At 35.6% G+C, this 16,907-nt stretch overlaps 1 protein-coding gene across 3 annotated transcripts in view; it reads left to right on the top strand.

The window, feature by feature from the left end:
- LOC128995918 (GATA-binding factor C-like) overlaps positions 1-16,907 on the top strand; it is a 96,821-nt gene that overhangs the window by 35,048 nt on the left and 44,866 nt on the right. For all 3 annotated transcript variants that reach the window (XM_054420967.1, XM_054420968.1, XM_054420966.1), the window contains one exon: positions 15,679-15,824. In XM_054420967.1, the coding sequence (XP_054276942.1) occupies positions 15,679-15,824 (146 nt within the window). The remainder of the gene's footprint in view (positions 1-15,678; positions 15,825-16,907) is intronic.

Genomic DNA, 16,907 nt, shown 5'->3' with positions numbered 1-16,907 from the left:
TTTTTAAGAAACCATTGTTTACCTTATCGAGATTTCTTGAACAGCAATTCAAAGTATCTGTTACCAACTTCCCCTCAAATATAAATCAAGCTTATTATGATTTATAAATCACCAGTTGAAGTGATATTGGAACTAGTTTGTTATAGGTTAGAAGACTTTTGAAATATTTTGGTAAATTATATTTCCATATCTTAGCCCAAACCTCCACAATTTGTCAAAATAGTAAAGCATTTTAAACACTCTGCATAACTTGGTTAAAACATTGTCTAATTGGGAAAAACTAATTAAGGAAAGTTTCGCCATTTATCAATTCTGTTTTAGGTACAGTAGTAGTAATGATTTCAAACTAAATTCTCACAAGTTGTCGACTACTGTGGAGCGTAGCACCGTAGCACGGATCGTATGTTGTACTACCCGAGTATAGTGTCGGCGTGGCAAATATATTACGAAACATACATACATAATAAGTGTGGATGTATGAGGTGGCGACTGGCGATGGCGAGTCGTGACTGGACTTGAACTATTGCTCGCCGGATGGACAGCTAGCTACTGTACTAGCTATAGCTACTGTTGCAATGCAGCCTTTCTCGGCTGTACCTCATGTAGCTTTGTAGTCTAGTTTTGAGAACTAATAATGTATATTAAACATTATATAACATAATTTCCGAGGCATTCCTCTGCTCGTCAAGAAACCATATGTAATTTTGAAAGGGATAAGTCAACCAGTCATCTATTTGGAATTTTACATAAATGTGTGGCGAATATGAAGCAAAGCAAGGGATGAGCCGGCAATTCTCAACCTATTGATTCAGTATATCAAACACTTGTGAGTTTTCTACCTTGTTTCCAAAAAACAATATCTTAAGGCGTTAGCACAAGGGTTTTATAATTAAACAATGAAAACATGATGATAATGGCAAAATTTGTTCCTATGGTGTCAGTTCGATTGCAATTATATGTTAATATTTTTAACACTATAACACAAGCAATTGAAAGAATTGTTTCATAAAGAATTATTTTAGGAATACACGTTTCACGATACTACTCGTAAACACCGCCAGCTGATACGACAATATTTTCCGCACACAGTTTTCTCTCCTTGAACTATTTAGTTTAGACCTACACTCGCCCACTGTCATGTCAACAGTTAGTTCTCACATCCCCTGCGGCTAGATTGTCCGATAATGATGACAACCTTGTCACAACAGTCGCTGTTTTATCTACCCAGAATGCCCTGCGGCGTTGTTGCGCACCATGCTGTCTGGGATCCTGGCACTGCGGGCGCAAACACATTAGTGGACAAAACAGCTGTTAATGCTCCAGATTCTTATAAATCCGTTCTCACGATGACATCGCGGTTTTTCCATAAACATGTCTGCCGTGAATTAGTATTTGTGTTAGTGGAATTTCCCGAGATAAAGTTTCATCTTCTATTGAATGTTGGCTTAACATACACAATGTTTAAGTTAATTTATTGTGTCATTAATAGAAATATTTTACCAATGCCAATTAGTAATCACATGTAATTTGGATTTAAAATTGTGTATGGTGTGAGAATCTCTTCGAAGGGATGATTTTTCACAGTACATTTATTTTTACGAGGATAATTATTTATATGATGAAATTTATCCACCCTTATTTGGTATAAGCTACAGAGAATAAGCCCGGTAGAAGTACACTTACAGATTTAGTAATCAAACTTTAATACATACAAATAAAAATAATTTCTAATTAATTAGTGTCAATTAGATAAAATGTCAATAGTTAAAGCAGTTTCATAACAATTAAACAAAAGTGGTCATGGATAAAAGAAGCTAGCTCTCACAATCTGTTGCTGATTTTACAATAAAAATTTACTTAATGAGTTAAATGGTATAAAGCAAATTTACGACGAATAAAAATTTAGAGAACCACTTATTGAAAACTGTAATGTCTTTCTTGTCATGATAACCATTGGAGCACAGTATTAAAAACTAGAAATCAATTATAATTTTGGACAATAATACTCTCTGTGAGACGGTCATTCATCTATTTTATTTTTCAAATTTTACTTTGCCTATTTTCTACATCTGATCCATATGAATGGGTTGTCTTCTTCAGTATCCAAAATCATGTGTGACACCCCCATGTGTTGAGTGGTGCGATTGTTTGTATAAATCGATTGTTCCAAACACCTCTCCCTACTTCCACGACTACAGCGCCACATATCAAATAATCACGCGTCGCTGACGATTGTGTTATCGCGACAATCGGATCGTCTCAATTGGGCTTCACTGGTTCGTTTCCTCCCCTTCATTTGAGCCACTAGTTTAGGTTGATTTGGGGGTTTGAGAGAAGTTAAATTGATTCATACGCCTCTTTCACACGACGCGGCGCGCGCCGTGCGGCGCCCGCCGGATCCGGCGTAGGGCTATGGGAGTATATGAGTCCTTTCACACTATGTCCGGCGCGCGCCGCGCGGCGAATTCGCCGCACGGCGCGCGAGTTACCGCCGGATGCACCTTGAGCCGGACGACAGCGCCGCGCGGCGTCCACGCCGGACAACTCGGTGAAGGTGCATTGGTTCTTATGGGAGCTTTCACACGGTGCGGCGCGCGCCGCACGGCCCAACCCCTACGCTGCCTCATTTTAGGCAAACTACCTGACCAAGAGGGTGCAACAGTTAATTAAGAAATTATACAGGGTGTTCATTTGAAAACTTTCCATATCTGTTGTGTGCAAAGGTAAGGCTTTTAACACTTGTTTGTTCTCATTTCCCCCTAATTTGGACATGCCAAATCCAATAAAATTATTTTCAATTTTGAAAAATGCCCCAAAAGGGCCCAATTTGGGGGGTAGGGGTGCTTTTTGAGAAATTTTCAAATGTAAACATAGGTTGTGTGATACATCAATTTAAAGGTCTAATCACCCCGATCATTTTGGTGCAAAAAAAGTTTAATTATCTTTAACCGTATTTACAGGGTGGGTCAAAACGTTTTAAAAAAGGACTTTGAAGTTAAGTACCGTATTACCCTAACTACTGAACGGAACAGCGCCAAATTTCTTTCCAAGCTTATTCTTGAGCTACTCTTTAAGATAACTTGTAGTAAGGGCATTTTCCAAGTTATTTTCTAATTTTAAAAAAATCTCAAATTTTAAGAATAAAAGAAAGCTGAAAACTCAAAATTCTTAAATAGCAAGGTATAACAAATTTCATACCACAAGAAAGGGCCTTTTTTAACAAACATTTTACGTATTTAAGTTTTCTTTCTATCTCTTACCGTTAAAAAATTGCAGTAGAAAAACATAATTTTCTATGGTAAAATTGTAACTAGTTTTCTAATAAAACAGCCAAAATTCGTCTCTAGACACATTAAATCGTGCAATAACTGAAGGAAACAATTCATAATTATTTTTAGGCAGATAGGCAAACAAGTCATTACGTTTTACTTTGTGAAAAACAAGTTTTATTGCTGATGAGAAAAACCCATGCGTGGGCCGCTTTCTGTAGTACCATTGACTAGTCAAAGGTAGTACTAATTTCAAAAGTACCATTTCCTGTAGTACCTAATCAAATATGGTGTAAACTTAAAAAAATAGACTTTATTTTACTTATTAGTCATAACAAAAGTGTTCCAGGATAACTGCAAAGTGTTTAACAATAGATATCCAGGTATAACCTGGAGTCATGTGGCTGTAAATGATTTAGTTAGGAAGTTTTCTGAAACTGGCTCAGTTACCAATGAGAAAAGAACAGGATGAATGGTCCAAGATGAATTCTGACACACGTAAAAGTAGTCGATCAATTAGTTATGAATCCTACTACATCGTTGAACAAAGTGCAATGTGTTTTATTAGAAAACTAGTTATAATTTTACCATAGAAAATTATGTTTTTCCACTGCAATTTTTAAACGGTAAGAGATAGAAAGAAAACTTAAATACGTAAAATGTTTTAAAAAAAAGGACCTTTCTTGTGGTATGAAATTTGTTATACATTGCTATTTAAGAATTTTGAGTTTTCAGCTTTCTTTTATTCTTAAAATTTGAGATTTTTTTTAAATTAGAAAATAACTTGGAAAATGCCCTTACTACAAGTTATCTTAAAGAGTAGCTAAAGAATAAGCTTGGAAAGAAATTTGGCGCTGTTCCGTTCAGTAGTTAGGGTAATACGGTACTTAACTTCAAAGTCCTTTTTTAAAACGTTTTGACCCACCCTGTAAATACGGTTAAAGATAATTAAACTTTTTTTGCACTAAAATGATCGGGGTGATTAGACCTTTAAATTGATGTATCACACAACCCATGTTTACATTTGAAAATTTCTCAAAAAGCACCCCTACCCCCCAAATTGAGCCCTTTTGGGGCATTTTTCAAAATTGAAAATAATTTTATTGGATTTGGCATGTCCAAATTAGGGGGAAATGAGAACAAACAAGTGTTAAAAGCCTTACTTTTGCACACAACAGATATGGAAAGTTTTCAAATGAACACCCTGTATATCGTTGTATCGGAAAATAATATATTTAAAGTTATTACAAAACATACATTTTTATGTTAATCCCATGCAAATCGACCAACTTAAAGTATTAAAACAAAAATTTTCCTTTAATAAATAGAGGAGAATATTTAGTATTAAATTAATTATTTAAAAAATTAAATTAGTAATTTATACGTAATGAAACATTTTTTTTTACTTCTAGAATACAATATTTTCAGATATGACGAATACTTATATATAATACGTGAAGGTGATTTCTACGAAATACTACTCCTCCGTTAATAATGAACGGATTTTTACAAACGATGTGTCAAAATTAAGTATTTGTTGTGTACACGCCCCCTTTCACCAATTCCTGTAGTTAAAGTCCTCGGGCTTTGCCCCTCAGGCCATCAAAATCCCAATGTATATATTTCCCAACAGACTAAAAATTGTGAAAGTTAACTCCCATACCGATTTGCATAGTTTAAGTTACATGATATGACTATTTATTTTTCCAAGATCTTTCACTGGGGAGATTCTTGGTCATGTCATTTACTTATATTATGCCTTTTACTAATTGTTCACAGCTGTACTGAACAGATTGTAAAATAAAATAAAGTAAAAAAAATCTTATGAAGACAAGATTTTGTTTAGTTAAACGGACGAATAATTTGTATTAATTACAGCTGTTCATAGTACACACATGATACACACAAGAGTTTTCGTTTTCAGTTTCGATAGATGGAGTGGAGTGAGCGTTCGTTTTCAGAGTGAGTTCGTTTCCAGTTTCGATAACTGGAGTGGAGTGATTGGTTACATTATCTTTGAGTTGACTCTCACACGTCAACGGAAATAGTGACAGTTATTCGTAAAAAAAACTCCTTTAATATTTTGCAATTGCTCAAATTCGAGCAACAGGTGCACTAGTTTATTATATTTAAAATTATCCTATTCATTTAATTTGACCTTTTAAGTGGAGTATTCATTTAAAAGCCACAACTGAACAGAAAATAATAAATATTTAGGAGTGCCGTACGGCGCGCGCCGCACGAAACCGTACTAGTGTGAAGACACACGCTTGTCCGGCGCAGCGCCGCGCGGCGGACGCCGTACGGCGCGCGCCGCTTCGTGTGAAAGAGGCGTAAGTATTATGTCAATTGTTAAGTTTTCTCGTGATTTGTAAGTCAAGCAAAGAATTTTCCGATTCTCTGATGAGTGTTCTAACATTATCAAATTTATTTTAGGTACTAATCGAGTTTCCTGAGCGTTCACGTACGATCACGGTAATGAGGTATATTTTGTGCAACAACATTTTTGGAAAAATAAATGAAAGAGTAACTAAACAGATGAATTACGTTCACAAACTCCAATAGAGATAGACTGTGTTTCTTGGCAGCACACAGAAGCAATAATCGGTAAGCATCAGTATCCGTGATTTGTGATAGCAAATGTGGTAGTTTGCGAGTACAGTACAATACTCAATTGTACGCTAACGTACGTATAAATAATTCCATCTATTTTTTACGAAGCCCATCTGAACACCCATCGAAAATAAACTCGAATTACTCGTAATTGATTTGAATATGTAATTTTAATTTGTTACGATCATATTTCTCACCCAACACTTTACACCACTTTTGACACGTTCTCCAATCAAGTTTGACGCAAGACCCGATTAAGTCTTATATGTTAATCAAACGTGAAAGTGTACACTGTCCAAGGTGTCCGCTTCGCAATTTGAGAAAAGGTCTGCCTATCAATTTGAAATAATTTTCATACTTAGACAAAATGAGCTGAGAAAATCGATGCAAAATAATTTGTGCGACTTCCATATCTGTTGTGTGCAAAGGTAAGGCTTTTAACACTTGTTTGTTCTCATTTCCCCCTAATTTGGACATGCCAAATCCAATAAAATTATTTTCAATTTTGAAAAATGCCCCAAAAGGGCCCAATTTGGGGGGTAGGGGTGCTTTTTGAGAAATTTTCAAATGTAAACATAGGTTGTGTGATACATCAATTTAAAGGTCTAATCACCCCGATCATTTTGGTGCAAAAAAAGTTTAATTATCTTTAACCGTATTTACAGGGTGGGTCAAAACGTTTTAAAAAAGGACTTTGAAGTTAAGTACCGTATTACCCTAACTACTGAACGGAACAGCGCCAAATTTCTTTCCAAGCTTATTCTTGAGCTACTCTTTAAGATAACTTGTAGTAAGGGCATTTTCCAAGTTATTTTCTAATTTTAAAAAAATCTCAAATTTTAAGAATAAAAGAAAGCTGAAAACTCAAAATTCTTAAATAGCAAGGTATAACAAATTTCATACCACAAGAAAGGGCCTTTTTTAACAAACATTTTACGTATTTAAGTTTTCTTTCTATCTCTTACCGTTAAAAAATTGCAGTAGAAAAACATAATTTTCTATGGTAAAATTGTAACTAGTTTTCTAATAAAACAGCCAAAATTCGTCTCTAGACACATTAAATCGTGCAATAACTGAAGGAAACAATTCATAATTATTTTTAGGCAGATAGGCAAACAAGTCATTACGTTTTACTTTGTGAAAAACAAGTTTTATTGCTGATGAGAAAAACCCATGCGTGGGCCGCTTTCTGTAGTACCATTGACTAGTCAAAGGTAGTACTAATTTCAAAAGTACCATTTCCTGTAGTACCTAATCAAATATGGTGTAAACTTAAAAAAATAGACTTTATTTTACTTATTAGTCATAACAAAAGTGTTCCAGGATAACTGCAAAGTGTTTAACAATAGATATCCAGGTATAACCTGGAGTCATGTGGCTGTAAATGATTTAGTTAGGAAGTTTTCTGAAACTGGCTCAGTTACCAATGAGAAAAGAACAGGATGAATGGTCCAAGATGAATTCTGACACACGTAAAAGTAGTCGATCAATTAGTTATGAATCCTACTACATCGTTGAACAAAGTGCAATGTGTTTTATTAGAAAACTAGTTATAATTTTACCATAGAAAATTATGTTTTTCCACTGCAATTTTTAAACGGTAAGAGATAGAAAGAAAACTTAAATACGTAAAATGTTTTAAAAAAAAGGACCTTTCTTGTGGTATGAAATTTGTTATACATTGCTATTTAAGAATTTTGAGTTTTCAGCTTTCTTTTATTCTTAAAATTTGAGATTTTTTTTAAATTAGAAAATAACTTGGAAAATGCCCTTACTACAAGTTATCTTAAAGAGTAGCTAAAGAATAAGCTTGGAAAGAAATTTGGCGCTGTTCCGTTCAGTAGTTAGGGTAATACGGTACTTAACTTCAAAGTCCTTTTTTAAAACGTTTTGACCCACCCTGTAAATACGGTTAAAGATAATTAAACTTTTTTTGCACTAAAATGATCGGGGTGATTAGACCTTTAAATTGATGTATCACACAACCCATGTTTACATTTGAAAATTTCTCAAAAAGCACCCCTACCCCCCAAATTGAGCCCTTTTGGGGCATTTTTCAAAATTGAAAATAATTTTATTGGATTTGGCATGTCCAAATTAGGGGGAAATGAGAACAAACAAGTGTTAAAAGCCTTACTTTTGCACACAACAGATATGGAAAGTTTTCAAATGAACACCCTGTATATCGTTGTATCGGAAAATAATATATTTAAAGTTATTACAAAACATACATTTTTATGTTAATCCCATGCAAATCGACCAACTTAAAGTATTAAAACAAAAATTTTCCTTTAATAAATAGAGGAGAATATTTAGTATTAAATTAATTATTTAAAAAATTAAATTAGTAATTTATACGTAATGAAACATTTTTTTTTACTTCTAGAATACAATATTTTCAGATATGACGAATACTTATATATAATACGTGAAGGTGATTTCTACGAAATACTACTCCTCCGTTAATAATGAACGGATTTTTACAAACGATGTGTCAAAATTAAGTATTTGTTGTGTACACGCCCCCTTTCACCAATTCCTGTAGTTAAAGTCCTCGGGCTTTGCCCCTCAGGCCATCAAAATCCCAATGTATATATTTCCCAACAGACTAAAAATTGTGAAAGTTAACTCCCATACCGATTTGCATAGTTTAAGTTACATGATATGACTATTTATTTTTCCAAGATCTTTCACTGGGGAGATTCTTGGTCATGTCATTTACTTATATTATGCCTTTTACTAATTGTTCACAGCTGTACTGAACAGATTGTAAAATAAAATAAAGTAAAAAAAATCTTATGAAGACAAGATTTTGTTTAGTTAAACGGACGAATAATTTGTATTAATTACAGCTGTTCATAGTACACACATGATACACACAAGAGTTTTCGTTTTCAGTTTCGATAGATGGAGTGGAGTGAGCGTTCGTTTTCAGAGTGAGTTCGTTTCCAGTTTCGATAACTGGAGTGGAGTGATTGGTTACATTATCTTTGAGTTGACTCTCACACGTCAACGGAAATAGTGACAGTTATTCGTAAAAAAAACTCCTTTAATATTTTGCAATTGCTCAAATTCGAGCAACAGGTGCACTAGTTTATTATATTTAAAATTATCCTATTCATTTAATTTGACCTTTTAAGTGGAGTATTCATTTAAAAGCCACAACTGAACAGAAAATAATAAATATTTAGGAGTGCCGTACGGCGCGCGCCGCACGAAACCGTACTAGTGTGAAGACACACGCTTGTCCGGCGCAGCGCCGCGCGGCGGACGCCGTACGGCGCGCGCCGCTTCGTGTGAAAGAGGCGTAAGTATTATGTCAATTGTTAAGTTTTCTCGTGATTTGTAAGTCAAGCAAAGAATTTTCCGATTCTCTGATGAGTGTTCTAACATTATCAAATTTATTTTAGGTACTAATCGAGTTTCCTGAGCGTTCACGTACGATCACGGTAATGAGGTATATTTTGTGCAACAACATTTTTGGAAAAATAAATGAAAGAGTAACTAAACAGATGAATTACGTTCACAAACTCCAATAGAGATAGACTGTGTTTCTTGGCAGCACACAGAAGCAATAATCGGTAAGCATCAGTATCCGTGATTTGTGATAGCAAATGTGGTAGTTTGCGAGTACAGTACAATACTCAATTGTACGCTAACGTACGTATAAATAATTCCATCTATTTTTTACGAAGCCCATCTGAACACCCATCGAAAATAAACTCGAATTACTCGTAATTGATTTGAATATGTAATTTTAATTTGTTACGATCATATTTCTCACCCAACACTTTACACCACTTTTGACACGTTCTCCAATCAAGTTTGACGCAAGACCCGATTAAGTCTTATATGTTAATCAAACGTGAAAGTGTACACTGTCCAAGGTGTCCGCTTCGCAATTTGAGAAAAGGTCTGCCTATCAATTTGAAATAATTTTCATACTTAGACAAAATGAGCTGAGAAAATCGATGCAAAATAATTTGTGCGACGGGAAGCGGGGCGACTTGCCGGTCATGGAGGCTGATTCAGCGGCCAGCGTGATTATTTAATTATAGTTATTATCGGAATTACAGTGATTTCAGCATATCGCTGGGAGGATGTCGTCGGATCGAGCGACCTTTCTCCGCATTGTTTGGCCTATCTGATGGTCAAATGGCTGCCGGACTGCTTCATATTGATCACTCGCCCGCGAAACATGTTGCTAGACACTTGTTTTAGAAAGGACGCCCGATTGTTTATTTAATTTCTTTGAAGTAGCCTGTCTTAACTATGCGATTCCAGTTGTTTATATGTGCGTCGAAGATCATTGCATGGAACGTATCAAGCAAGGACTATATACATCGATGGCAAGGGGTACGCCGGTACAGCGCAGGAATGAACTAGGTGTCCATAATAATGTTGACTGGTGACACAGGAGTGCGGCTATCAGCTGGACAGTTTAGAAGTGACAAGCTCGTATGACAATCAGAAGGTTGTAGATTCAATCTTGAGAAAAGGCAGGAGCTAAGGGGTCGATATAGGGCCTTGTTGTCCTTGATCATCGGGCTTTTGGCCCATTCTGAAGAAAAAGCTCATCTTTAAGTCAATGATGAGCATCATTGAGCATCATTCTCATAGTGGACAATATAAGATCATCTGATCATCCCACGAATTACTTCACTCATAGTGTGTTAATGAGCTACAATATTCGGTTTAAGTTGTGTGTTTATGTTTCAAAGTAATATAATAATAAACAAATTATTGTTGTAAAAAGTGATAAACTAAATTAATTTTTTTATGTTTGCCCGAATCCGTATTGTGCAAATTAATGCGTGGTAAAAGGGTAAAAAATACAAATAGTAACCGTAGGGTGCCTACACTAAACATTTACCACAAGCTTTTCCCCTCAATAGTTTACATATTCATCTTACAATCCTACTATTTGCCAAACCCAAATTCGGAACCTCAAGGTCTGTGTGGGAACTTATAACCTTGAACCATCACTGTAAACACAACAATACACAATACAACAGGCGCGCGCCGCTTGCATCATATCTGCTTTCTCTCCCTCACAATTACCCATTATTTATGGTAATATGAGTAATTAACCAGATTTATGGGAAAGGAATACTCGTGAGTAATGCGATAATACTCACGAACGCCTGGACATTACCCGCGATAATCGCCGACCGCTTCCTTGTTGGAGTTTGTGATTGGAAAATTTAGCGGGAATGTTTGGTGACCGGTTTCATATTTCTAGTGAATAGTGACCGTATGAATCCATAGTTCCAGGATGTTTCGAGTATAGTTTAGCTTTTATATTAAATTATTTTTCCGACAAGATAAGATTAATATGTATGTTTGATATACACTATGGTTGTATCCGATTGTATCAGATTTTGCTCCTGCAATTTAAATTGGTAATTCGATGACACATTAGATGTCCGAATAAATAATAAATAAATCTAATTCATCAACTTACATTTGAACATAACCAATACAATAACAGAAACACCGTAATACTAAATAAGGAAGCACTCACACAGTAGAGGCAATATATCCACAAGCTTTTTATCTAGGCACAAAAAGGTAGCGCTCAATAGAACGATTATCAAGGCAATTCGGGTTTGACTCAATAGCCATTCAGTCTGTTTGCCTCAAAACCACGAGGGTCTAGTGAAAAATGACGGCTTCATAATTCTATTCAAACTGGGAACCTTATAAATACGAATGGCATTGTGTGTCGACAGTCGACAATGGTGAGATGGGGATTTGTCGTCGGCAAGATGGCGGCCGTCGCCGAGCCTTGACATTCTGGGTGTAAAGTAATTAAAGTACATGGTCACCGAGCAATTATTACTTTAATAAAGGTGCTTGATGGAAGTGTGTAAAGTTCTCGGTCGCATTTATGTAGTTCCCATCGGTAGTTTGTTAAATTATCGTAAACATAATAAAATTACCATCCAATTATTGTGTTAAAATGAAAACAAATGCTTTGAATTGATTCTTTTAGTTGGAATTATTCTGGTATTTTACCGTACACCAATTTATAATATTAAAACAAACACAAATGTGCAAGAATAAAGTCTACATATGTTTTAGAAAACACTGTTATAGCGATTAATTTACGAACATATTCAAACCTATACTTTTATAATTTTATTTTATGTTTATTTCAATACTTTAAAAAAAGGATATAATTTCTTAATAACGTTTTCATAAACTAAAATAAACTTAGTTTTTTTAAGGTTTTACAATTTTAAAATTTAAATATTTAATTGTGTGTTTCCTTTTTATAGAGGTAAAGGAGTTTTTTGTTAATTATTTACAATCGTGAATTGTGACATGAATAATTCGAAAACCATCATATCTTTTTAAAATTACAAGGTACTGTTTTGTTTACACTTGACAAACATTAAATGAGCACGAAAAAATTGCCCTTACTGCAACAATATAAAAAGATAAAGACAACATTTTAAACAAACTTGAAATCCCAACACCAACTCCGATTCTCAACATAATCGTACAAGCTATAAAAATAATTAATAATATGATATAAACATTTAACATATCAACATAAGTACAGTATTTGAAATTTGAATGAGGTAATAGCTACACACTTAAAAGACAAACCATGCTGTGTATTAAGAAATAAAAATAAAACAAGAGATACTATTATGAATTTAATAATGTTGAATTAATACAAATAACTTAATCACTGAAAGTTTTTGAACAAAAAAATCTTTCAAAATTAAACCCCTCGCACGCATACATAATTCATAATCCAAACCGAAATTCAAAGCGTCTTGTAAACTAAAGCATCTGGATGGGTAATTTTCAAGACGCTCTGAGCGCTGGGTGCTGAGTAGGCCAGATTTAACAAGAGTGGCCCCAGCACTGAACCCTGGGGTACGCCAATACGTGACCAAGCCTTGCCCCTAGCATTACGTGGCTCGGCAACGCTAAACCAACACCGTCCACCACCGATCATTATGCTGCATTATCCTGTTCAAAATTGTCCTCCCTGGCGTGTAATTTTTGTACACTATTCGCCAGGAATTTGAATTGATTTAATGAGCAAATAATTGGCATAAATAGAAATTTCTAGACGCTTTCATGAAAGATGGACTCCCCGTTCTCTTTCTTGTGTGCGCTGCTTTCTTTTGAGGATTCGTTGTTTGTACTATACTTGGTTGTATTTTAATTGTTGTACAATATTTTTTGAAACAATAGGTAGGCTATAATTAATTGCAAACAATTTTACAGTGATAAATTAACCAGCTCTATCCTATTTTATGAAAATAGTAATTGTTTGCATTTAGTATTTCTTAAAATTGTACATGCTTATTTACGTTCGGAGTAAGCCTGTGCTACAGTTTTACTTTTACGTTCATTGAAGTTTGGGTACAACAACTCCAGAGACTCGGTCTTGTAACATTGAACCAAATATAATTAACCAAAATTATAATAAATACTTAGCCCTAAGATAATTCGTTCCAATTTTAAAGTTGGGGTTGATAAACGTTTACGTTTAAAGAATTTAAAAGGTCACTGTCTACCACTGGTTGAAACATTCAAAACTTAATAATGGATTGTATTTCGAAGATGTACCCTACTCTGATACAGCAGGATGCGTATTTTTAGGGGAAGATAACGAAATGATGTTGAATGGATGATGGATGAGATGACTGCTTACTGACGAAGATCAACTACTACTTTAGTCAGGGCAGCGATATGACAAGACCAACGAACATTAAAAGTATTATAAATGCAAACCCTTAAAACAATAAATTTCCGAAGTTGTGCACCTTGTTTTCGTCACTATCAATATTTTACCACATAATTTCGCCACTCCATGTTCGACGCGTCGTCCGCTGGGCCGCGAACGTTGCGGAATGCAGACTGGGTTTCTCCGCCCAGACTGCCTGGCTGCTGGGATCAGTTTCGCAAGTCGCGATCGTATCAGTCCAAATACTCGCAGCGATAAATATTTGTCCTAGGCAAGGATGTTTGCGCCTACATCGACCGTGATCGACCGAGTATTTTAGGAGCGTGAGAATCGCATCGGAGAAACTGCTTTTCACTCTTATCTTTTACGGAAGTTTTTGTTGAGTTTTCTCTTTCCGAAATAAAATATCGTAATCACATGTGATGGATATTTCACTATTCTGGTGCTGGCTGTAAAAACTTAAAGTGATTGTATACAATTTTGTTTCTTTCCCTAGTAATCTGAGATTCAAAGATTTACTAACAGTAAAATTTTAATATTGTTGCGAGTACAAGTTCTTCATGTGGCTTAATTACAACCAACTGTGCTGAATCAAAATTTCTCAGTTTATATCTTAATCATAGATGCATAACAAAATAACAAAATTATCAATGACTGCATTCGCTGTCCATATTTAATATGCCTAATTTTAATTTACATAACTTGTATATTGTATTCGAAACCAAACCAAAGCGTATTATTAATATTATTTAACATAATATGCATCTAGGTGGACTAATAATTACTTGTAAGCAGTATAAACTTTTGATTACTATACAATTAAAAAACATATATATAAAAAAACGCCATTTTTTGGTGTACATTCATATTGTTTAACTTTAGTTTCACTCCACAACACCTCCCTGGCCCCAACGATCGTTCGGTCGAGCCGATTGCTCAACAGTGTTAATTTATTTATCCGGTAGTGAAGCGGTAGGTCCGTGTGTCTGTGTGTGTGAGCGGACCCACTTTCAATCACTCCAGATATGATTAGCGTGTGGCGTCGGCGTCGGCGTCGAGCACCAACCGACCGGCAAATTGGCCCTGTCAACCATTAAACTGGTGCAGTCTTTAATAGAATGATCACAGTTTACAGTTAGTGCTTAACTTGTACGCGCATTGATTGCCCACAACGTAGTTATGGTGTTTAATGGGCTTGTATGGGAGAGCAAATGATTTGTTTTTATAGTGATAGAAGCACCAGTATGTCTTGGCTAGAAGTACACCAAACACATAATAGTATATGTTATAGTGTATGTAAACATTAAACGAAGCTATGCACAACGGATTGTGCTTGTAATTTTTATCCAATCTAATCACAATTCACCCATTGTCAGTAAATCCATAGAATAATACAACCTCACTGAAGCTGTGAGTCCGGACCTATGCAAAAATGTCTATATACCTTCTTTTTCTCATAAGAATTTTTTATAAAAGACTTTAACTTAAGATGTGGTTTGCTGATTTGAACTGAGCTCTCATAAATGCCCAGAACTATTGATCGTATCTACGATTTCTTACACTTCCCAATCCCGTGAAAACTCTCCACATCAGTTGGACCCGGTTGACAGTTGATACGTTATTTCTGAACTTTCCAAAAATTAGGGAAAGATGGCTTTTGCCAACCTGTTCTAGACGCTTCATGCAAAAAACAAACCTTTTCTAGGGATGAATCTAACAGTATACGTAATATAAAATGCATCTATGTTTTTACTAAGTCATTGTGTCAGGTCCATGTTTTGTGCCGAAGGGACCATTTCCATCCGAACCTCAGCAGGGAGGCTTTTAGCCAATCTCCGAAACTCTTGGTGTAAATGTTAGGGGTTTGCTGGGTATGAATTGTGTAGCAATTCATTTCTATCCATGTTTCGTTTTCTTGTGCATTTCCATCCAAACCTAAACTACAGTAGGTGACGGATTTTGCCCACTTCAAAAATTAAAGCTCTTGGTATACAATGTTAAACCTTCCTGGAGGATTTATATGGCTTATATTCTACATATTTTTCTGTATTTCCCCTTGTTGTAACAATACCATGTTTGTCACAGAAGGGAGAGAGTGTGTCAACTGCGGGGCGACATCCACGCCACTATGGAGGAGGGACGGCACCGGGCACTACCTCTGCAACGCTTGCGGCCTTTACTACAAGATGAACGGCCAGAACCGTCCACTCATCAAGCCCAAGAGGCGACTGGTGAGTACCACTACCACTACTGCTTTACTACGGCCATAACGTACAATCCGACCCGGCACAGTAAATCTCACATCGGCCGCTACTAGATTGGTAGCGGGCTGTGATTCATTTTGTTTACACCGTGAAAATAATCGCCCTGTTTGATTTGGGAGAGAGTTGTAATCAGGTCAGAATGGAAGGTGTGAAAGGTCTTGGGTAGTTGATGCACGTTTTGCCTAATATATAGGGAATCCAGTCCCAATTATGACCCAATCGATGTTTAAAACTCCATTTAAGTGAAACTTTAGATTCAAATGGACGTTGAAGTGTAATTTCTGTTGAAGCCTATCTTTTTTAGTTTGAATTTTTTGCCAATAAGAAAAATCATTTTTCAATTTTATTTTTGAAAAGAAATAGTTTTTTATGACAAGACAGGGATGATCTCTATTGCACGAACTACGTGATTCTTTGGGTGAGATAATCAAAATCGAAGAAATTTGTATTTGAAAATCTTCAGACGAGTCGCAGGCTTGTGCTACGTGATACAGACTTGACTGCACCGAAAATAGTTCATCTGGTTACAGGCAAACCTGATCCTACAGATAGGTAAAATGACACAGACTGTAAGGTACAGACTGTAAAATGTGTTAAGCTAGCTTCAATTTTATTTCTGTTTATACAAAATCTGACGATCCACGTCAGAGATATTATTTCAGCTCAATCTCGAGTGCACATAAAAAGTACTAGTAGTTGCGCCCCTATCTTGAAATATTGATAATTTTACCTAATCGGTCTTCAGAGGTATTTACTTTTAATTTTGCCAACTTCTAAGTTCGGCTTACGTAGCCCGAGGTGCAAGCAATAAAGCCTTGTCCATTACAACAGTTGAAGTCTATAAAGCGCATGTCTGTACATAACGCATGCGCAGTTCCGCACGAAATACCTTGGCAACTGCGACGCCGTTGTAACTCATGGTATAACACGGAGCCGACATGTCAAAACTAACGTTTTACAGCCTAGTTTAACGACTTCGATTGAAAGATTGTAACATGCAATTGGTTATTATAGGCGGTTATGGCTTTTCTATGTAAGCCGGATTTGTTG

This window comes from Macrosteles quadrilineatus, unplaced genomic scaffold, assembly GCF_028750875.1.
Source record: "Macrosteles quadrilineatus isolate MER2022 unplaced genomic scaffold, UCM_ALF_1.0 Scaffold_5__1_contigs__length_97177068, whole genome shotgun sequence".
Classification (NCBI taxonomy): Eukaryota; Metazoa; Arthropoda; class Insecta; order Hemiptera; family Cicadellidae; genus Macrosteles; species Macrosteles quadrilineatus.
This window is presented reverse-complemented; position numbering and strand designations above follow the sequence as displayed.